Source organism: Lutra lutra, chromosome 7, assembly GCF_902655055.1.
Source record: "Lutra lutra chromosome 7, mLutLut1.2, whole genome shotgun sequence".
NCBI classification, from domain to species: Eukaryota; Metazoa; Chordata; class Mammalia; order Carnivora; family Mustelidae; genus Lutra; species Lutra lutra.
Genome location: NC_062284.1, coordinates 63,874,043 through 63,898,324, shown reverse-complemented (window position 1 = coordinate 63,898,324; position 24,282 = coordinate 63,874,043). Strand labels below are relative to the sequence as shown.

General features: G+C 38.7%; 1 protein-coding gene and 1 pseudogene across 2 annotated transcripts in view; both read left to right on the top strand.

Annotated features, from left to right (window-relative positions):
* SPG11 (SPG11 vesicle trafficking associated, spatacsin) overlaps positions 1-24,282 on the top strand; it is an 86,135-nt gene that overhangs the window by 8,787 nt on the left and 53,066 nt on the right. For both annotated transcript variants that reach the window (XM_047735747.1, XM_047735746.1), the window contains exons 5-14: positions 1,807-1,944; positions 2,116-2,564; positions 3,611-3,756; positions 12,618-12,750; positions 18,659-18,814; positions 19,229-19,404; positions 21,396-21,572; positions 22,619-22,690; positions 22,977-23,104; positions 23,427-23,602. In XM_047735747.1, the coding sequence (XP_047591703.1) occupies positions 1,807-1,944; positions 2,116-2,564; positions 3,611-3,756; positions 12,618-12,750; positions 18,659-18,814; positions 19,229-19,404; positions 21,396-21,572; positions 22,619-22,690; positions 22,977-23,104; positions 23,427-23,602 (1,751 nt within the window). The remainder of the gene's footprint in view (positions 1-1,806; positions 1,945-2,115; positions 2,565-3,610; positions 3,757-12,617; positions 12,751-18,658; positions 18,815-19,228; positions 19,405-21,395; positions 21,573-22,618; positions 22,691-22,976; positions 23,105-23,426; positions 23,603-24,282) is intronic.
* On the top strand, positions 14,491-16,171 carry LOC125103755 (F-actin-capping protein subunit alpha-1-like; annotated as a pseudogene).

Genomic DNA, 24,282 nt, shown 5'->3' with positions numbered 1-24,282 from the left:
TCTCCTTCTGTGAAGGCCCATCCTTCTGTGTTCTGGATCCTATTTCTTCCTTCTTTCTTAGGGACTGTTTTCCATTTCTTTTCTTCTTTATATCTCAAACCTATTTTAAGTATTAGATCTGTATCTAGTTAATCACCAGGTCCTAGTCCTACTACATCCTAAATGTTTCTTGAATCTGCCCACTTTTCTTAAGTCCTTTGTTACCACTCTCATCCATGCCACTGTGTGAACTGAGGTAAGGTAACAGCTCCTAATGGGTCTTTCGATGATGGCTCTTACTCCCTCAACTTCATACTCTGCATAATAACCAGAGTGATGTTGTTACAATTGTTATCTTATCAGAGAAATAGCCAGATACTAACATCTGGGGACAAGGCATCCACTTTTTGTTTGGGGGGATGGGAAATGACCATCTCCATGTGTCATCTTCTCTCACTGTTACCCTTCCTTCTCTAACTTCTCATCATCTCCTTGATACATGTATGTTAACATATTACCTTCAAATTGTAGAAATAAGTGCTCAGGGTGTTTAAATTCCTCTCTTTCTCCCCTAGCTATTCTTCTGTATCTGATCATATTGCTTTTTTGCTTAAAACCCTTATTTAGGGGGCGCCTGGGTGGCTCAGTGGTTAAGCCGCTGCCTTCGGCTCAGGTCATGATCTCAGGGTCCTGGGATCGAGCCCCGCATCGGGCTCTCTGCTCTGCGGGGAGCCTGCTTCCTCCCCTCTCTCTGCCTGCCTCTCTGCCTGCTTGTGATCTCTCTCTCTGTCAAAATAAATAAATAAAATCTTTAAAAAAAAAACAAAAAAAAACAAAATCCTTATTTAGCTTCCCTCCACCAAGAAGAAACTAAAAATCCTTCATAACCCATAAAGCCCTGCACCATCTCTCTCCCGCCAGGCTCTCCAGCCTCATCTCACACCACCTTGCTTCTCATTCCTTGTGCTTTAGGCACCTTTGCCTTCTTTGTGTTTCTCAAATGTGACAGCCCTCTTTCTGCATGTACTCTTGCATGTACACCCGCACTCGGATTTTGTCTTTCTAGTTCTTGGATATTACCCATCTCAGCCTAAATCTTACTTTGTGTTGACAGTATTGTGAGCAGTTCTGTCAACACAAAGTAAGATTTAGGCTCGGGTCGTGATGCCAGGGTCCTGGGATCAAGCCCCACATCAGGCTCTCTGCTCAGCGGGGAGCCTGCTTCCTCCTCTCTCTCTGCCTGCCTCTTTGCCTACTTGTGATCTCTGTCTGTCAAATAAATAAATAAATAAAATCTTTAAAAAAAAAAAAACAACAAAAAACCCTGGGCTTTATGGTCACATTGACTGGGTTCAAATCCAGCCCCACTGTTTCTCTGAGCCTTCGTTTCCCTCATAGGGTTGTTGAAAGGTTTAGTTTACATACAGCTTTTGTCATAACATCTGCAGTATAGTAGGCAATAAGTGCTCTTATCTCTTCATAAAACCCATAAATGTCAAATTCTTTTTTCTTAATTGAGATATAATTGACATACAGTATTATATTTCAGGTTTATAACGTGATGATTTAGTATATGTATGTACTATGAAATGAACACTACCAACAGTTTGTTACCACACATAGTTATAAATGGGCCAGATTCTTCAGGCTGACTTTATCATTCTGCTATAAGCAATGGAGATAAGGAGTCCTGTTCACAGAAACTTATTGTTTATACTACTTCTTCTGTGTGACACCCCCACCCCTCAGTTTTTACTGAGGAGCAGTAGTAACACAAATTTGGATTTGATCATCATTGTTGACCATGGTTATCATTTTAAAATGTAGGCAACACCCAGGACACCTACTATGTGAAAGAACTCTAGAAGACATTCCTATTGAAGGCCCCAAGGGGATAGATGAAGATGATCCTGTTAATTCTGACTACAACATGAAACTGACCAAGTTTTCCTTTCAAGTTGATAGGTACAGAAACTCCCTTTTTGGATTTACTTTTTTATTTCTATTTTTTGTGGTTTTTTGTGGCTTTACAGAAGTAGATACTTTTTTTTTTTTTTTAATGCATCTTCTTCCTGATGTAGTGTTTTATTTAGTGCCTTTCACTGTAACAGATGTGTGTTCTACCCTATTTTCCAGGTCTTGGAAAGCCCAGCTGTCATCACTGAATGAAACAATAAAGAGCTCCAAACTGGAGGTTTCCCATTGTGCTCCATGGTTCCAGAATATTTTGCATTTGGAGTCCCCTGAATCTGGTAACCACAGTACCAGTATGCTAGGCTGGGCCTTCATTCCACAGGACATAAGGCACAGCCACTATAAGTTTCCACAGAAGGATCATGCCAACACCAGTGACCCAGGGAGATCATGGAAAATCATGAACGTTAGTGAACAAGAGGAACCTGTTGAGCTTACTTGTATGTCTGTGACAGGATTCAGTGCACTGTTCACTTGGGCAGTGGAAGGAATGGGCTGCACCATTGGCCTTTGGGATTTGGAGACCCAGGGTATGCAGTGTTTCTCCCTTGGCAGAAAGTGTATTCCTATAGATGCTAGTGGAGACGAGCAGCTGTGCCTTGTCTTGACAGGTGAGAATGTCTTGTATCAGGTTGAAATCCATTGCTGAGAGGTGTGCTTGTAAAACCTATTTTATTTCTGCCCTGGAGATATTAGTGTCTACTCTCTCCTCTAAGTGGTAGTCTTTCACGGGGGATATTTGGTGTTACTCTTGGTACTGTTGTTCCCTGTACTTGATTTTTAATTAAGGTTCATTTTGCTCAGCTCAGATACTAAATCAGAGAATCTTAAGAGTAACACAGGTTGGTTTTAATCCAGAGAGTCTTCACTTGACTCATCTGGAAGCAAAAGTTGCAGGCTGGCTGCTTGTGGGCCATCTATGAAGCGCAGATCTGTTTTGTTTGGCTTGCACTATCTAAGCTCTTTTAAAAAGACTTTATTATAAACCTGTAAAATTGAGGATTTCCTACTGTACTGAAAAATTCTAAGATCTGGCAACACTAGGCCTGCATTCCTGTGTAGTAATTTATAGATTGGAGCTGAATTTCAGTTCTCTTAGATGCGCCCTTTTCTTGTTAAGTTTTTCTTGCACTTGTCTCACCACCTGTTTGGCCCTGTAGACATTTGAGTTTGATATTTCAGATATATAGTCATTCAGCATTTATGCTATAACCTCCTGTAAAGCTACTGAATGATGTAATCATACTGTGTGTCTCTTTAATACCCAAATTTTGGTAATTATGTATTTCCTTGTGTCAGGGGCCTGCTCTTTGCTTTATCTTAGTAAATCAGAAATGTAACCTCTGTAAATAGCTTAAAATTCCAAGAATTATTGTGCAGGATAATAAAAAGCAGAAACATGAGATTTACTACTATGTCATAGGATGCATGGTTCTTACTAGAATGTACCCTGTGGTCTGTGTTTAAAAAATAAAACTCCTCTTGGAAAAGCATTAAAAAATCGAATTAACTATGGTCAGAGTAGTACTTTGTGTCCAATAGATATATTTCTAATTACAGCACTGAAGTATGGAGCAATTAGAATTTAATTTATGTTATAATGCTAAACCCTAAGTCCCTATAACTTATTGAAGGTAACTTTTTTTTTTCCCTGTAGAAAATGGACTCTCTCTGATTTTGTTTGGATTGACTCAAGAGGAGTTTTTAAATAGACTAATGATCCATGGAAGTGCCAGCACTGTGGACTCTCTTTGCCATCTCAATGGTTGGGGGAGGTGCTCAATCCCCATACATGCCCTGGAGGTAACAAAATTAAATGTCTGACCCCGCAGGATTATTTTCTGTCATGTACTCTTATTTGATTGAAAATTTGGGAGAATTCATTTAACCTAGCAGTTAAAAGAACTATAGTCTTTTTAAGATCTTATTTATTTATTTGACAGAGATCACAAGTAGGGAGAGGGGCAGGCCGTGGTGGGGAGGGGGGAGTGGGAAGCAGGCTCCCTGCTGAGCAGAGAGCCTAATGCGGGGCTCCATCCCAGGACCCCAAGATCATGACTTGAGCCGAAGGCAGAGGCTTAACCCACTGAGCCACCCAGGCACCCCAAACTATAGTCTTTGCCCAAACATTTGCTTAGTTCTAGTCATTTCATTACCCGAATTCCACTAAACAGTTTACCTTTTTGGCCTTAAAAGATATAAAATTATAATAAACACTAAGAAAGAAAAAATTGCAAGGAGTGGAGGCAACAGTAAGCTGATAAGACTAAATGAAGTGGAAGCAGGCTATAGAAAGCATGAACAAGAGTGATCTTTTATTTCTCCCTGTGGTCCCTACTCTTCTCTCCAGCTGTAGAAGCAACATAATCTGAATTTGTATAGCATTTTTATAGTGCACACTCTTAGGTGCATTATCTAGTTTTGTTTTAAAATAACCACATGAGGGGCGCCTGGGTGGCTCAGTGGGTTAAAGCCTCTGCCTTCGGCTCAGGTCATGATCCCAGGGTCCTGGGATCGAGCCCCGCATCGGGGCTTTCTGCTCAGCAGGGAGCCTGCTTCCTCCTCTCTCTCTGCCTGCCTCTCTGCCTAGTTGTGATTTCTCTCTGTCAAATAAAATATTTAAAAAATAAAATAAGCACATGAAATGGGTTGGGTAGTTTTTTATTCATTTCATTTTACAGATGAAAAACCTTAGGCTCAAAGTGGTTGAGTGATTGGCTCATAGCCTTACTAATAAGAGCTGGAGCTAGAATCAAAGTCATATTACACAGCCTCTGAAAGGTAGTAATGTTATGTGCAAATTTTTATTTTAATGACAGTTTTATTAAAATTACTTAGGGGCACCTGGGTGGCTCAGTTGGTTAAATCTCTACTTTCAGCTTAGGTCATGACCCCAGAGTCCTTGGATTGGGCTCTTTCCTCAGCTGGGAGCCTGCTTCTCCCTCTCCTTCTGCAGCTCCCTGTGGTTGTGCTCTCTTGCTCTCTCTCTCAAATAAGTTATTAAATCTTTAAAATACATACATAACATAATTCACATTACATAAAATTTACCCACCTAAGTATACAGTGCAGTGGTTTTTAGTGTATTCAGACTCATATGGCTATCACCACTATCTAATTCCAGAACACTTTCATTAACTCTAAAAAGAAATTCTGTACTCATTAGCAGTCACTTAACATTTCTTGTGGCCTCTAAGTCCCAAACACTAATATACTTTCTGGCTCTGGATCTGCCAATTCTGGACATTGCATATAAATGAAAGTATGAAATATGTAGCCTTTTGTGACTGGCTCACAAGTTTTACGTCCTAGTTTACATTTCTCTTGGGTATACACCTAGCAGTGAAATTACTGGGCCACTTAACCTCCTGGAGAACCACACACTGGTTTCTCACAGCAGCTTCACTGTTAAACATTCCCACCAGCAGTGTGTGAGGGCACTAAGAGTGCCACAGTCTCACCAGCGCTTGTTATTGTCTACCTTTTTCTTATAACGATCCTTGTAGTTGTGTAGTCAAAATGGTACCTCATTGTGGGGCATGTGTATGGTTTGTTTTAGTGTGCCCTCTGTTCAGCATGGGCCTTGCACCCACAACTCCAAGACTGAGAGTCACATGCTCTACGGACTGAGCCAGCCAGGGACCCCTCACTGGTTTTTATTTGTGTTTTCTTAACGACTAATGATGTTTTACATGTTTTCATGTGCTTATCATCCATTTGTAGATGTCTTTGGAGAAGTGTCTGTTTACATCTTTGTCCAGTTTTAAATTTTTTGTCTTTCTTGAGTTCTAAGAGTTCCTTATATATTCTGGGTACTAGACTACTAGACTCTGACTTTCAAATATTTTCTCCCATTCTGCTGGTTGCCTTTTCACTTTCTCAACAGTGTTCTTTGAAACACAAAGGTTTTTAATTTTGATAAAGTAAATTTACTTTTTTTTTTTTTTTAGTCTCAGGTGCTTTTGGTGTCATGTCTAAGAAACCATTGCCTAAACTGAGGTGTGGAGATTTACAAGAGTTGTATAGTTTCAGCCCTTATATTTAGATCCATGATACATTTTAATTCTTGTACGTGCTACTAGCAAGGGATCCAACTTCATTCTTTAGCAGGCAAATACTCATTTCTTCCAGCACCATTTGTTGAAGAACTTACTTTTATACACTACATAATATCATTGTAGAAAATTTGAGTAATTGGGGGAAAAAAGAAAATTTGTCACCTGTAAATCTATTATCCAGAAGTTATCATGCCTATTTCCATATGGTTGTTTTTCTTAAATATTAATGATAATAATAAAGTGTTATTTCATTCATCTTATCAGTCCTATAGGTAATACTGTTATTAGCCCTATTTTATTGATGAGGGGACACAGGTTAGGAAATCTAATTCAGATATACATGGACAGTAGGTGGTAGTTAGCCAGGATTTGAACACAGGCAGTGTGACTACAGACCATAGAGAGCACAGTGTGCCTTATATAGTGCTTGTACATGTGTCTGAGTTTCATAAAGATTGGATGGTACATGAGCGATCACTACCAGCACCACAGAAATACAAACATGTACTGTACTTGCATATGGTATCCCATTGTGTAAATAGATCTTTATCCAACTTTAGATTTTTTTACCAGTTTGCTGTAGTGAACTGTGTTGCTGTAAACAGTTCACATCTACTGCAGCACATGTGTAAACGTTTCTCTGCGCTGGTAGTACAATTGCTGGTCGTAGGACATGCACATCTTTCACTTCACTAGGTGATAATCCAGTTTTCCAGGGTTGATTTATCCGTTTATGCTCTTACCAGCAATGTATGTTAGTTTTCATTATTGATGTCTTTTTCAATACTTAGCATATACAGATTTTTAAACATGTTGCCATTCTGATACTATGATGGGTTTTAATTTGCATTTTTCTGCTGGTTAAGGTTGATGTATATACGACATTTGAATTTCTTTTGTAAAGTGACTGTTCATGTCTTTTGCCTACTCTCCCTTGGGGTGTTTGTTTTTTTCTTACTGGTTTGTAATTTGTGTGTTCAGTGTATTGTAGATACTAATCCTTTGTTATAACTGGAGCGAATATATTCTAATCTGTGGCTTCTCTTTTTACTTTCTTTGTGGGGTCTTTGATTTTAATGCAGTTCTAAATTTTAGTGTAGTTTCATTAATCAGTCTTTTCCTTTTTGCATGTAATTTGTGACTTCTTCTATCCTTAAGTCATAAAGATATTTCTATTATTTTTCCCGAAGTGTTAAAAATATGACTTTCATCCATATACACTATGGAGTATTATGCCTCTATCAGAAAGGATGAATACCCAACCTTTGTAGCAACATGGACAGGACTGGAAGAGATTATGCTGAGTGAAATAAGTCAAGCAGAGAGATCAATTATCATATGGTTTCACTTATTTGTGGAGCATAACATGGAGGACATGGGGAGATGGAGAGGAGAAGGGAGCTGAGGGAAATTGGAAGGGGAGGTGAACCATGAGAGACTATGGACCCTGAAAAACAACTTGAGGGTTTTGAAGGGGCGGGGGGTGGGAGGTTGGGGGAGCCAGGTGGTGGGTATCGGGGAGGGCGCGTATTGCATGGAGCACTGGGTGTGGTGCAAAAACAATGAATACTGTTACGCTGAAAATTTTTAAAAAATACGACTTTCACAATTAAGTCCTTTCCCATTTGGAACTTGTATTTATGCATAGCGGGAAGTAGAGACCCATCTCAGAACCATTTTTTCCCCTAAAGTCCTTCCTTTTACCACTATCTGAAATCTCTGTGTGTCAAGTTTCTATCTATGCATGAGTTTTTTTCTGGGCTCTATTCTGGTCCATTGGTCTTTGTCTGTTCTGGGCCATTTCCACTCTGTCTTAATTATAAATCCCCTCACTTTATTATTGTTCAGGAATGTCTTTATTATTCTTTCTCCCTTAACACTCTTCCCTCTGTTTGGATCAGCTTGTCAAGTTTCATGAAAAACTGTTAAGATTTTTATTAGAATTACATTAAATCTATATATCAAGTTGGGAAGAATTGACATCTTTAGGATATTTAATATTCCTATCAGTAAGCAAAGTTTCTTTCTACATTTTTTCATGTCTCCATTAATGTCTTTCAATGAAACGTTACAGTTTTTATAGTTTTTCCATTAAGAGCTTATCACCTTTTGTTAGCTTTATTTTTAGTTTGGATATGTATTTATTTTTAAATATATGTGTATTTATATTTAAGTACTATATGCTTAAAGGTAGAATGTGTTTATATATATTTAAAAACTATATTACATATTGCTATTATAAATGGTATATTTTTCAGTTACATTTGTTTGTTACCAGTATAAAGAAATAATTTAACTTTTATACATTGATTTTTGTATCCAACAAATTTGCTAAATTTTCTTCTTAATTCTAATAATTTATTTGTTAGATTTTCTTGAAGTTTATATATATTTAATGTACAATAATATCAAAGTAATACAATTTGGTTTCTTCAAATCCTTATTCTTTTTACTTCTTTATTTTGCGGCTGGGACCTCTAGCATAATATCACTCAAAAGTAAGAGTGGGCAGCATCCTTGGCTCATTCCTGGTTTTAAAAATGAATACCCGTAATATCTACCTATTAAAGTATGTGTCTGTGCACATGCATTCATGTATATTGCAAAAATATTTATGGGGTGCTTGGATGGCTCAGCTGGTTGAGCATCTGACTCTTGATTCAGGCTCAGGTCATGATTTCAGGTTCGTCATATCAAGCCCTGTATTGGGCTCTGTGCTCAGCCGGGAGTCTGCTTAAGATTCTGTCTACTTCTCCCTCTGCTCTTCCTCTCCCAGCTCCTCTCACTCTCAAATGAAAGGAAAGGAAAGAAAGAAAGAAAGAGTCTTTATAAGATTGAGTTCTCCTTTTTTCCTGGCTATGAATCTCTTTTTTTTTTTTTAAGATTTTATTTATTATTTGGCAGAGAGCGATCACAAGCAGGCAGAGAGGCAGGCAGAGAGAGAGGAGGAAGCAGGCTCCCTGCTGAGCAGAGAGCCCGATTCGGGGCTCAATCCCAGGATCCTGAGATCATGACCTGAGCGGAAGGCAGAGGCTTAACCCACTGAGCCACCCAGGCACCCCTATGAATCTCTTTTTAATCATGAATGGGTATTGAAATTGTATTGACTGCTTGGCCTGAATTTGTTGATACAGTCATATGAATCATCTCTTTTCATCTGTTACTGTAATAAACCACATTAACCAATTTTATTTTTATTGTGAAATATAACATGTATAAAAACGTGTACAGAATATATTTACAGTTTTACAAATAATTACAAAGCAGAAACTCTTGTAACCACCAACTACCTCAAAAAAATAAAACATTATCAGCTCTCCAGGAGCTCCTGTGACCTCTGGTAGTTTGGATATTAAATATTCAGTTTTTGTTCTTTTAGAGATATTCTGGGAAACAAAATATACATATTTAAATTATCAAATCCAAAGTTCATAACTTTACCCTTCTGGATAATACAAGCCCACTGAATGCTTTAACCTTATTTACTTTTCCCCTACTTAAGTTACTGTTGTGTTTGGTTTTTTTTTTTTTTAACCACAGTAGACATCATTATTATGTATTTAGGTTCATTTCGTTTTATATAGGTTTGATACATCTCCTTGCGCTTTGTTTCTTCTCACATTTTAGGCCTTCTCTCTGCCTAGAGTATCATTTAGAATATCTTTGAGTGAGGATCTGACTGGTGCTGAACTCTGTTTTTATCTAAATAATATCTATTTTGCTGCCATTTTTGAAAGGTTTTTTGGGAGGTACGGGATTATAGGTAGGCAGTGTTTCTTTCAGAACATTCATGATCACTTTCTACTGTCTTTTGGATTCCATTGTCATTGAGAAATCAGCTGTTATTTCTTTGAGGGAAGTTTAGTTTTTTCTCTTCAGGCTGCTTTTGCAAGCTTTTTGGTTTTTAGTGTTCTCCAGTTTGACAGTGATTTTATGTCTCACTGATGAGGCATGGTCTTTAGTGGGAAGAATATTGGTCTGATAGCAATTCTTTAAAATTTGTTGATATTTCATTTCTGTCCTAGTAAGTACTCAGTTTTCACAACTATTGCATGTGCTTAGACACTGAATGTATATTCCCCCCTCCATACACACATTGTGTGAAGTCACAGTGGTATTTCAATCAGAAGTAATTAGACTTGGGACGCCTGGGTGGTTCATTCGGTTCAAGTGTCTGCTGTCGGCTCCAGTCATGATCCTGGGTCCTAGGATTGAGTCCCGCACTGGGCTCCTTGGTCGGTGGGGAGCTGGGGAGCTGCTTCTCTCTCTGCCTACTGCTCCCCCTACTTGTGCGCTCTCTCTCTGGCAAATCAAGAAAAAAAATAAAATCTTAAAAAAAAAGAAGCTTTGGGACGCCTGGGTGGCTCAGTTGGTTAAGCAGCTGCCTTCAGCTCAGGTCATGATCCCAGCGTCCTGGGATCGAGTCCCACATCGGGCTCCTTGCTTGGTGGGGAGCCTGCTTCTCCCTCTGCCTCTGCCTGCCACTCTGTCTGCCTGTGCTCACTCTCGCTTCTCTCTCTATGACAAATAAATAAATAAAATCTTTAAAAAAAAAAAAAAAAAAAAAAAAAAAAGCTTTTACATACTTACCTTAATTTCAATTTTTATTTTTTTATTTCTAGAATTACTATTTGGTCATTTAAAAAAAGATTTTTATTTATTTATTTGAGGGAGAGAGAGAGAGAACCAGCAGTGGGGTGAAGTCACTTGAGACCGGAGGGGATTTCTTTGATCTTATTATTTCTTTTTAAAGATTTTATGTGAGAGAGAGAGAAAGAGAGCATAAACAGGGGGAGAGGCAGAAGGAGAAGCAGACTTCTCCCTGAGCAGGGAGCCTGACTTTGGACTCTGGGGGGCTTGATCCCAGGACCCAGAGATCTCATATGACCTGAGCCAAAGGCAGCTGCTTAACCAACTGAACCACCCAGGTGCCCTGGCCATTGTTTTTAAATATGTTATTTTGAGAATTTTCAAATTTACAGAAAAATTGCAAAAAATAGTAAAATGAATATCCAGTTAGCCTTCACCATTCACCAGCTGTTAACATTTTGCCACATGTCTTGACTGTGTATTTTATATTTTTGCCAAACTATTTAAAAGTTACTTCATAACTCTTTACTTTGGCATATACTTCTAAGAACAAGAATATTCACTTATTTAATCATATACAATTCGGTTTTACCTCCTACCACCCAGAGCAAAGGCAATTTTTTTATGGTCTCCCTTTGGGGGCAGTTTTTCCAGTTTATCCGTTTTGGAGAGTGTCACCTTGTGTGGACCCTAGGTTTATCCTCTCTTCCTCCATGTATAACTTCCACCAGTACCTCTCACCTCAGCCTGCCTGGTCTGTTAACCCACAGAACTTCAAAGTGTGGTCCCCAGACTAACAGCGTCACCATCACCATCACCTGGAGATTTATTAGAAATGCAGATTTTTAAGTCCTACCCCAAATTTACTGAATCAGGAACTCTTGGGGGCTGGGCTTAGCAATTTACATTTAAACAAATGCTCCAGATAACTCTTAGGCACAGGGCTTTAGGGTAGGAGTGGTAAACTTTCTCTGTAAAGAGCCAGATAGTTAAGTATTGTAGGGTTTGCTGGTAGGTTTCTATTGCAATTACTTATATATGCCATTGCAGTCATTGGCAATATGGAAATGAATGGGGAAATGGGTGTGGCTGTGTTCCCATAAAACTTTATTTACAAAAACAGGCAAGGGCTGTGTTGATGGGCCTTAGTTTTCCAATCCCTGCTTTAGGCCATCAGAAAGATGCAGAATCTCTCAGGTAGCAGTTGGTTTTAGAGCCGTTACTTTTCTGGATTTGTCTTTGTTCTCATTTTTATCCTGGGAGGATTTTTTGTTTCTAGCATTTAAAGATTGTGTGTGTGTGTGTGTGTGTGTGTGTGTGTGTGTCAGAGAGAGAGAGAGAGAGAGAGAGAATATCAATTTTTAAGTGCGCTGTATGGAAAGCTTCCTCAAGATGCCTAGTCAGAAATGGGAATCTGTTTTTAGCCTGCTTTTTCAGTGAACTTTATATCCTACTGCTTTAACATTTTAATTCAAATGGACTCTAACTTACCTAAAATGATGGTCCCCAAGTACCTAGCTTTGAGTCGTATTAGAATTACAGATGGTAGGGGCGCCTGGGTGGCTCAGTGGGTTAAAGCCTCTGCCTTCGGCTCAGGTCATGATCCCAGCGTTCTGGGATCGAGCCCCGCATCGGGCTCTCTGCTCTGCGGAGAGCCTGCTTCCTCCTCTCTCTGCCTGCCTCCCTGCCTGCTTGTGATCTCTCTCTCTGTCAAATAAGTAAATAAAATCTTAACAACAAAAAAAAAGAATTACAGATGGTAGAATTGGAAGTGTTTTCTATTCTAACTTACTGTTTCTACTGAAGCAGAAATTGGTGTTCAGTAAAGTTGGATACTTGCCCCCCATTGCATAATCATTGTCAGAATCCTCACCAGAACCAGGGTACTGCCGCAAGATAGGTAGCCTTGTGTCTCTTGCAGTCTCGGTGCATTACATTCTAAAGTTAAAAAAGTAAAAAATCTGTATCCCCAATTTTTTCATATTGTAATTTTTTTCTGATTTTCTCCTGTTTCAGGCTGGAATAGAAAATCGTCAACTGGACACAGTAGATTTCTTTTTGAAGAGCAAAGAAAATCTTTTGAATCCATCCTCAAAATCTTCTGTACCTGGTCAGCTTGATGACTTCCCATCTTATTTGTATTTAAGAAGTAAGTAGAAAGAGCTTCTACATTTGCATTTATCATTTTATCTTTTTGGTGATTTTCATATTGTTGTGCTTTCTGATGACTGACAGACTTGCTGAAACTCTGATGACATTTTTATACTTTATGGAATCTTGAGTGAGTTGTAAGAATCTGTAAATGTTCTCATTCTACGTGGAGTGTTTATTGTTCATATCCTTTCCTATCCTTTGTATTTTTAGTATGAAAGGAAGAGATGACCTTCTAAATTCAAGAGAATTTTGTTCAAAGGAGAATAAAATTCATTTGCAAAATTGCCCACTCTTGCAACTATCTGAGATATTTAGTGACGGGGGAGTTATGGATTGAGACTTTTAAGAATTTTTAGCCTAGGGGCACCTGGGTAGCTCAGTCGATTAAATGTCTGCCTTCAGCTCAGGTTTCTGGGATCGAGTCTCCTGTTGGGCTCCCTGCTCAGCAGGAAGCTTGCTTCTCCCTCTACCTGCTACTCCCTGTACTTGTGCTCTCTCTGTCTCTCTTTCTCTCTCTGTCAAATAAATAAAATCTTCAAAAAAATTTTTCCGCCTAGGGGCGCTTGGGTGGCTCAGTGGGTTAAAGCCTCTGCCTTTGGCTCAGGTCATGATCCCAGGGTCCTGGGATCGAGCCCTGCATCGGGCTCTCTGCTCAGCAGGAGGCCTGCTTCTCTTCCCCTTTCTCTCTGCCTGCCTCTCTGCCTGAACAAATAAAATCTTTAAAAAAAAAAAAAAATTCCGCCTAACTCTTCAGCTTTTTTGCTACATTACCAACACTTCTTTTCAAGATTTGGCTTTCCTATTTAATAAACTGGAAACCTAGTTTTTATTCTTGGACCAGGAAGCCATGTGTCTCCTTGCTTTAGAGGGATAGGGAAATAAAGTATGTTTTTACTTATACATACAGTTTTATTATCTGCTTTTTTTTTCACTTGATGATATATTATAGATCTCTCTCTTGTTAATACACTGTTTATTTGTGATAGCGTAGAATCTCACTGTATGGGCTATACCATAGCACCTAACCTTACTCCTGTTAGACATTTAGATTGATTCCAACTTTTACTATTGTTTGTGCTATAAATTGTGTGTGTTTGTATAATTTCACATATGTATAATTACTGGGATAAATGTGTAGATGTGAAATTTCTAAGTCAAGGAGACAAACAATTTACTTTTTTTTTTTTCCTTAAGATTTTATTTATTTGAGAGCACATGAGCTGGGGAGTGTGGGAGCGGGAAAGAATCTAAGCACACTCTGTGCTGAGCATGGAGCCTGACTCCGGGCTTGATCTCACAACCCTGAGGGCATGACCTGAGCCAAAACCAACTGAGTCACCCATATGTCCCATGATTTACATTCTTAAAGGCTTTAATAATTTGTTCTCCAGAAAAGTTTTATCAGCTGGTACTCTAATTCCATGGAGAAAATGACAACCCCCTTTTTTTCAACAATGTAGTGTTCTCACTCTGTGGATTAGAAATTTTCTTTTTTAAGAACATTCTCTTTCATTCTGGTATACAGTTTTGTCTTTTTACTCTTACATTGCTAACTTTTTTTTTTTTTTAGTGCTCCAAATTTTTTTTTTTAAATGTCTGCTTGAATTTAGAAAAAAGCTTGCTTTGTGGTAAGTGGGATTCCATTAACAGTTGTATGGTTATTATTCACTTCTGTTTGTCAGTGATTTCTCTTCATTCTTTTCTCATCGGCACTGCTTTGGCCTGAAGGGTGAGGATGAGTCTGGAAATCAGAGTGGAAATGGCTTAGCAGCTCTGTTGGGGTCAAACCCACATTTCCCACCATTCTTATGGGATTCTGAAGGTGGAGCGAGTGCTGAGAGAAATGGAAATCCCGTTATTAGGGCTTGCAGCTGGCAAATGGAGTTTTCAGGAACCCACATTTCTTGCTTTCACCTCCATGTTTAAGAGGATGGTTTTGGAATCAGGCTGAAGTTCAAATTTTGACTCTGCCATTTACTTTCCAGATTAGCTTGGACAAGTTATTTTATTCCCTCTTAACCTCAGTTTCTTCATCTGTGGAAAGGGGACTACAATAGTACCTCTCAGGGGTGTTGAAATAATAAATGAGAGAGCATTTATAAGACACCAAGTCCAATACTTAAGATCTAGCATAGGGGGTCAGCAAAATGGTTGTTACTACTGATATCTGTAAATAACGACCAATAGTAAGTAGAATCACTAACGTTTGCAGGTAAGACTTCATTAAAGTTTTGTCAGTTTTTTGAGAATAAGATATTGGTTCTTGTTTTATGCTTAAAAATATTGCAACATATGGGGCACCTGGGTGGCTCAGTGGGTTAAGCCGCTGCCTTCGGCTCAGGTCATGATCCCAGGTCCTGGGTTCAGGCCCCACATCGGGCTTTCTGCTCAGCAGGGAGCCTGCTTCCTCCTCTCTCTCTGCCTGCCTCTCTGCCTACTTGTGATTTCTCTCTGTCAAATAAATAAATAAAATCTTAAAAAAAAAAAAAATATTGCAACATATCAGAGCAGCCCAAGATCGCCAAGTTCGAGGTTCGAGTGTCAGATGAGGAGAAGGTACGCGTGGCCGCTAAATTCATCACTCGTGCGCCCTCAGGGGAATTTAATGAAGTGTTCAACAATGTCTGGCTACTACTTAATAATGATAGTCTCCTCAGGGAAGGGGCAGCATTTGCATTTGCCCAGTATAACATGGATCAGTTTACACCTATGAAGATCAGGTCTTAATTAGAGAACACAGTGTCCGAAGTAATAGCAGATTTTTAGATCCAAGAAATAAAATTTCCTTTAAGTTTGATCACTTACAGAAAGAGGCAGGTGGCCCAGAGAACGCTGATAGAGGTCTGAAGTCTTGGAGAGAATCTCATGACAGTACTTTAAAGGCCTGTGTGAAAGATCATTATTCTAATGGCTTCTGTACTGTTTATGCCAGAGCTATAGATGGGCAACAGACCATCATTGCATGTATTGAAAACCACCAGTTTTAGCCAAAAAATTTCTGGAATGGTTGTGGGAGATGAGAGTGGAAGTTCACTGCCACACCACCTACAGCTTGGATGGTGTGAGTAATTAAGATTCAGGTTCACCAATACGAAGATGGCAGTGTTCTGTTGGTTAGTTGTAAAGATGTGCAGGATTCAGTAACTGTTTCCAGTGAAGTCCAAACTACCAAGGAGTTTATTAAGGTCATAGAGCATGCAGAAAATGAATACCAGCCAGTATTTAGTGAAAACTATCAAACAACGTCATACCCCACATTCAAGACCTTGTGCCAGCAGCTTCCAGTTCCTCACACCAGAATTGACTGGAATAAGATACTCAGCTACAAGATGGCCAGAGCAATGCAGAATGCTTTAAAGCCAAGTGTAGAATTCTTTGGTATGGGGGTAGAAAGGAGTCAATATGTGGTCATATGATAAATAAATTACTTCTAAACAAGAGTGACATTTTGATTAAAAAAATAGTTCAAGAGGCAGCTGGCTGACTCAGTTGGTAGAGCATGAGACTCTTGGTCTTGGGGTTGTGAGTTCGAGCCCCACGTTGGGTGTAAAGACTACTTAAAAATTAAAAAATATATACTTTTTTTTTTTTAAAGATTTTATTTATTTGACAGAGATCACAAGTAGGCAGAGAGGCAGGCAGAGAGAGCAGGCTCTCTGCTGAGCATAGAGCCTGATGCGGGGCTCGATCCCAGGACCCTGAGATCATGACTGAGCCGAAGGCAGGGGATTTAACCCACTGAGCCACCCAGGCGCCCCCAAAATATATACTTTTTAATATTTTTTTTAAAAATCTCAATAGAGGGACGTCTGGGTGACTCAGTCGTTAAGCGTATGCCTTCGGCTCAGGTCATGATCCCAGGGTCCTGGGATCGAGCCCTGCATTGGGCTCCTTGTTCAGCGGGGAATCTGCTTCTCCCTCTCCAGCTCCCCCTGCTTATGTTCCCTCTCTCACTGTCTCTGTCTGTCAAAATAAATAAAATCTTCAAAAAAAAAATCTTTTTTTAAAGATTTTATTTATTTATTTGACAGAGAGAGATCACAAGTAGGCAGAGAAGCAGGCAGAGAGAGAGAGGGAAGCAGGCTCCCTGCTGAGTAGAGAGCCCAATGCGGGACTCGATCCCAGGACCCTGAGATCATGACCTGAGCCAAAGGCAGCGGCTTAACCCACTGAGCCACCCAGGCGCACCCCCCCCCCCAAAAAAAATCTTAAGAGAAAGCATGAGCATGAACAGGAGGTAGGGGCAGAGAGAGGTGGAGGAGCAGACTCCCCATTGAGCAGGGAGCCAGACGTGGGGCATGATTGCAGGACCCCGAGATCATGACAGGAACAGAAGGCAGACACTTAACTGAATGAGCTACCCAGGTGCCCCCTGCCCTGAAATTTTTTTAAGTGTATTTTGCTAGAGCTTTCAATGTTAACAGGTTTTCTAGCCTTATGGAATACTGATGAACCTATAACATCGTCTTGATTCTTTTGTGTTCTCTGCCTTGTAATTTTCTATTTTCACTATATCTATTAGTAAAATTTTTAACAAATTCTGCCACATTTAATGATGGTGAGAGAGATCTATCCTGGAGTCATTTTATTGTTTAGAAAATTTTCCTAACCATGAAGTCCTCTTACTGATATAGACAGGTAATATGCTCAGTACTTTTCTACCCCTGTCCTTCTAAGCACTTCTGGTATTTGGGTGGTTTTTACTGATCCACCAATAGCGAAAGAAGCTACACTACAAACTAGCTGAATGGAAGACACATTCATCCTTCTCCCTCTGACTGCTTTGATGATCATTTATTGCATCTCATAACTGTAATTTTCAAAAGTTTGGATTGGGCTTTTCAGGTCCTTTTATGGGAGCAAAGGAAGTTTTCTGGAAATTCCATTTTAGCCAGCTTCTCTGCAGAAGTTGTTTTTAAATACAGAGACTTGAATGGCATACCATGCGCTTGAACGGATTTGCTTGTTTCTCTTTCCTCGTTGTCTCCTTCCTGTCTAGTACCATTATAGTTATAGACATCTTCATTTTTAGAAAAGTTTTACCCATTTATTATTTTTATTATGCAAGAACTGTTAATATACTAGGGACATAGTGTAGTGTAAAACTTGAAAAATGCAGATGTTGAAGGAATGTTGGTATCTTGTGTTTTAATACTTTGTGGCAGGATTGTACTATAAGCAGATGAATCAAATATGTAAATCACAAACAAAAACTAAAAAGCAACATGAAAAGGATACATTCCAGGCAGGATCTTTCTCTTATAACCTGTTATTTAAGGGAATACTAGTGATTTGTTCTAAATGGGATATAAAACTTGTTCCAAATACTCTTCCTCAGTCCTGCCTGCCAAGAACTTAAATGTACCTGTGAGACAGCAGACCTTCCCACGTATATCGTCAGGTATATGTGTGATCTCAGAATACACAAGTGACATAGGTATGAAATGACAACTGGTAATGGTGGCTTCATTTGCACTGTTTATACTTTGGTGACCAGGCCTTAAGGGAAGGTCAGTTTTTAAAAAACTAAGTAGTGTCTTCCTCCCGATCTCCAAATGCGTGTCAGAAAAGAAGGGTGTTTGTACTTCAGCTTTGTTTTTGCTCAGTAATACAGTTAAGCAGGGTTTGCTTCCAAGTGACCGGTTGAGCTGTGTAAGCATTTTTATTTCAAATAAAATATACTTATACGGTGTGGGTCATTCATACTATCCATTCATACCAACCTAGCCTCTCCATCAGGTAGTCCAAAGGAAATATACTGGTTTTGTTCTTTAAAAAAAAAAGAAAAGAAAGAAAGAAAAAAAGAAAACAAAAAAAATTTGTTTTCCTAACCATGGTATTTTTGGATATGTTTTTTTAGGAGTATACTGATATTCATATTAATTTCTTTGATTCTTTCTCAGATGTGGAAAAGCTGATACCAGCATTGGATTTACTTTGCTCAGCAATTAGAGAAAGTGATTCTGAAACCCAAAGCAAACACTTTTCAGAACAGTTGCTTAATCTTACACTGTCTTTTCTTAACAAACAAATAAAGGAGCTTTTTGTTCACAATGAAGGTAAGAATAGTACCAAAGAGGGGTGCAAGCGCCCTATTCCTGTGTCAGGACAGAGACACAAGTGGTCCTGGTGCATGAGAGAGCATGAGTTAGTAGAGCGCTGATTACTAAAGCTGAGAAAAGTCAGTGTAGAATTGAGTGAGTAACATGGGTTCTAGGACTGGAGAAGTTGACAGAAAGGATTAATCATTGTGAAAAGGGGTATATTAAAATACAGAGCTACTTGTAAATAGGAAAAAGCTCAGATTTTTTTGTCTGAAATTTGAAAACACTGAGTTTAGATTTTGGCATTTTCTAGAATTATAATCCTAACAGCAATATGGTTTATTTCTTCTCTCTTGTTCTTGCTCTCCATGTGTATGTATATATGAAATTTTTGTATATATGAAATTGGCAAATTGGTGTTTTCCATAGAACTAGATGAACATCTACAGAAAGGAGTGAACATTTTGACCAGCTACATTAATGAACTTCGAACCTTCATGATAAAGTTTCCTTGGAAGATAATAGATACAGTAGATGAATATGACGTAAATGAAAATGTTCCCAAAGTAAGAGAGAGCAGTATGTGGGAGAAACTCAGCGTTGAGGTAAATATGAGCAATTTTCACTTCTTCTATTTGCCAGATTTAGAGGATATGAGAAAACAGAATTTAGAATCTTAGACTTGGGATTCAGAATCTTTGGCAAGGGTTTAGGTTTTACCAATTTGGGGACCTCTGGACATGACTTCAGATTTATGTCTACACCTTCATTTATTTAGAACACAGGTTCCCTCTTAATGCCAGGTCTGCCCACTTAGATCTGGTGACAGGCACCCACCCCCAAACCCGTGTGAGGTGGCATACTCTTAACACTTCCTCAGTGGTTGGGGCCTGGCACTTTGGACTGCCTGACCTGTGGATAAATTGCTGCTGATGGCTTGATCTTAGGAAACTTTGATTTTATGCCATTACGTCCTGGAAGAATACTCAATTTGAGTTCTCAGATTCTAGATGCCTCAGATTAAGATGTCTTGCCAGTTGAATTTTCTGTGCTCACCTGCTTACTTTTCTTTTTATAATAGATGTCAGTACAGCCAAACCTTGTTGCCCTCTTTGTGACTGGGGCCTAGAAGAATCCCTCCACCCACATGGAGAGTATTGGCTTTAGAAAGACAAAGACCAAAAACAAAATAGCTTAACCCAGATAATAAGACTCAGTCGGGAGCAAAAGGGATAAGATTGACCTACTGGCAGGTTCTCAGAACCACTGGTCTTGAGGTGGGAGAATGGGGAAGTACCTGGTGTGACTATGTTTTCTGTATCTTTAATTCTCAAGCCAAAAAATTTACTTAATTTTCCCTCTGCTTTTTTTGGTTTCTCTTTTCCAGTCTCCTTTGCAGGTTTCACTTCCTGTTTTCCCTTTTAATGTGCTTCAAGGTTCTGTCCATGGTCCTCTGGTCATTTTTACTCAAAATAATGGATTTTTAGTTTTTGGGAGGTGTCGTGGTCTGCTTTGATGAAAGCTGTGGACTCTGTCTCCAAAAACATGCTTGGGAATGTGTTCATGTACACATACATACAGTTTTGCACATGGCCTCATGGGATTTATGGACCCCCTCAAAAGCCCCAGGTTCAGAATGCCCCTTTTCTGTTCTGTCTTGAGTATAGGTCTTAAGTATAGGTCTTTATTTCTTCTTACTAGTGTATAACCTTCTAATGCCTTACTGTCTTGAGCTTGAATCCCTTTCAGTCCATTCTTCACATTGCTGCCTGAATATTCTTCCTAAAATACATATGTCTGATTGTATCACCTTTTGCTTTTAAGATCCTTCAGTGTCTCCACATAAGTTTTAGGATAAAATCCGTCTCGTCTCCCATGTATAATGCCCTGCATGATGGAACCTCTCCTTTTCTTTTAGGTCTCCTCTGCTACTCTGTCCAGCTTTTATCTCCAGTTAAATTGAGTAATTTGGAGGTTCCTAAAGACTGATACTGTTTCTTGCCTTTATGTCTTTGTACATAGTCCCTCTTTTTTTTTAAGATTTTATTTATTTGAGAGTGAATGCCGTGTGAGCACAATCAGGGAAGAAGGGTAGGAGGAGAGGACCAGACTCCCCACAGAGCAGGGAGCCCAGGACCCTAAGATAATAACCTGAGCCGAAGGCAGATGCCCAACTGACTGAGCCATCCAGGCACCCCCATAGTCTCTCTTTTTGGAACACTTACATATTTAATATTTGCTTTTTTTAAACTTCACCTATTAGTCTTCTCTACTAGGAAGCCTCTTCTTTTTTGTTACTCCTTTTATTTAGATGCACCTCTTCTGGGTCCTCCTGTCTAGCACCTTGGGATACCTGTATCATTGCCTGTATCATACAGGACTATACTCAATACTTTATTTGTACATTTTCCACTAGTCTAAAAGCAGGGTCTGTGTTTTGGTCAGCTTCATCTCCCCTGTGCAAAGCCCCAAATCTAGCAGCAGATTTTCAATTAAAGTCCATTAGGTGCTCAATAAATATGTAAGTCCCATGTTATCATCATAATAAGGAAATGAAAAGGAACTTAAAAGGCAAATATTTTCCTCCTTTGCCTAGGAAGTTATTGCCAGTGCTGTTTTAGACAACAAAATACCAGAGGCACAGACTTTCTTCAAGATTAACAATCATTCTGCTCAAAGACTTGAGGAGCTGATTAGAATAGGCCTAAATTTGGTCTTTGACAATTTGAAAAGGAACAATATAAAGGAAGCCTCTGAACTTTTGAAGAACATGGTGAGTTGCACAATCTGTTTATCTGATCTTAAAGTCTAGTGTAAGAAAAGATCTCTATATTTAATAGAATTTCTTATTGATAGAAAATTTGATTTTTATTCATAGTTATGTTACAAACTAAGAAATTTATATAGCTTGTATGGGAAGTAATAATAGAAATGTTCTTCAGTACTGAGAACTTTTTTTTTTTTAAAGATTTTATTTATTTATTTGAGAGAGAGGCAGTGAGAGAGAGCATGAGCGAGGAGAAGGTCAGAGGGAGAAGCAGACTCCCCATGGAGCTGGGAGCCTGATGCGGGACTCGATCCCGGGACTCCGGGATCATGACCTGAGCCGAAGGCAGTCGTCCAACCAACTGAGCCACCCAGGCGTCCCAGTACTGAGAACTTTTTTGAAGAGATTTTTTTTTTATTGGGAGTTCCATCATTTGTCTCTGTTACACTTGGCACTTTGGTTGAAGGAAACCATGCTTCATGTGTCAGAGTATGCCCAGGACCTCATTTTACGGGGGACATTCTGTTGTTCGTGTGACCCCTTATATCTCCATTTGAACTTTCTAATGGCTTATACCTCTGCTTTGTGCCCTGTGGTTTTACTTCATTTGAGAAGGGGAAGGCCAGAGGTGGCCCTCCTGGAACTAAGCTGAGGACCTAGCTCTAATCTGCATGGTTGGGGTCTTGCCCATGGTAACTTTCTAGAGGCACAGAGGAGTGAAATTGTGTGAGGGTTGTGATTTGCATTGACTTTTGTTTTCAGGTGAAGCATTATAGCAGATAGCTGTAGTTTTGGTCATATGGTAGCCTAGCATCACTTTAAATTTTTCTGTGCTGCCTTTGTTCTGGCAAAATGGATAAGGACTTTAGGGATAGGCAGTATATATGTATGATAAATACAGAGAATGAATGTTCACAAGAGCAGAAGAGCTGTAGAATTCTAATAGGATACATGTCTGTAATAGAGTACTTCTTTATCCAGCATTTATTTATGTTTAAAATAACCCTGTTACAAAATGTGAAGGTTTTCAAAATTTTCTCTGTTTACTATAGGGCTTTGATGTAAAAGACCAGTTGCTCAAGATATGCTTCTATACAACTGATACAAATATACGGGACTTTCTGGTAGGTAAAGGTGAGGCTATGTAATTTACATCTTCTAGTAAACCTTGGTGAAACTCCAAAATGAATTATTTTAATATTCAACTACTATCTAGTAAGAGATAAAGTATGAGAACTCCTTTGTAACTTTTAATGATTGTTTTGTATTTGTGGTAAAAGGTGATTTGTGTGAATTTACATATACCCCAACAATTTCAAAATACAATTCTTAAATGGCATTTAATCTCATGACATTTGTTTTGCAATTGTGCTTGACTTTTGTGAGGTCACTGGTTATTTTTTATTCAAGGTTGAAATTTTAAAAGAAAAAAATTATTTTTCTGAAAATGAAAAAAGAACTATAGACTTCGTGCATCAAGTTGAGAAGTTTTATTCAGGACAATTCCAAGAAAATGTGCAGATCCAGTCCTTTGCCAGGTAGTCTCATTAGCCCACTTTTGATAATATGGAAAAAATACTGTAGACCGTGTTTAGCTTATAATTGTTAGTGAGCACAGATTTTTTTTAATGTGGAACTGAACTTACATTCTCTATGAAGATAGAACTTGTATCATCCAGAGAGGACTCAGGAATTTCCTGTCTTTCCATTTGTGTATAATCACATATATATTTTTAAGATAATATATACAAAAATGAGAGTATTGAGTTATGTGTTCACTAAGAGTAGAAGTTCGTGAACAGATAAAAAGGAATGATGCTTTTCCCTCCAAAATTAAAAACATTTATATCACTGTTGTAGGTATTGGATAAAGGAACAGGATTTTTTCAAGCATAAATCTGTTTTGGACTCACTCCTGAAATATGATCCTAAAGATAAATTTAACAAACAGGACCATAGAGTTGTGTTAAATTGGGCTCGGTGGTGGAATCAATTAACCCAAGAATCCATCCTTCTCCCCAGGATAAGTCCAGAAGGCAAGTGCAAAAGAACCTAAAATCTAACATACTGAACGAGGATTAAATTGGTATTTAAATAGTTTCATGAGTCTCCATCTTAAACCTATGGAGGAAACATAGTTGCTTTAAAATGCAAGTCATTAGCATTAAGTCCTCTTTCTTATCTAAAGATTTTTGTAAGGGATTTATAATGTGATACTGGAAAAGAAAAGCCATATGGTTCAGTGAATTGAGATTTCAAGGCTAAGAATTCTCTTCCCAGCCTCAAAGTGACATCTTTGTTTCTCCAAAGAGTCTTCATGTTTCTTGGGTAAACCAAGGATCTATATCACACCAGGGCTCTGGGGAACAAACAGTGGTAATTCATAGAAGGTTAAATTCATGTTTACTATTACAGCCAAGGTTTTTATTTATATTAAGGAAAAGAAAAGGGAAGAAGAGGCCTGAAATGATAACTGAAATACACAGCTGATTTCCAAGTTTCATTTAACCACTGTAATAAGGAGAACATCATTTAGCTCTTCTTTCCACTGAAGTATTGATTATGAATTGAGCACTAAAGAGGAAAATAGTTAAAGAAGCAGAGGGCCTGAATAATTCATATGTTATATAAATATTTGTTCAGTTAATTAGTGTTGACTTTCATGTCAATAATCATAATTCATTGCTATTTTAAAACATATTCTTTTTTTAATATT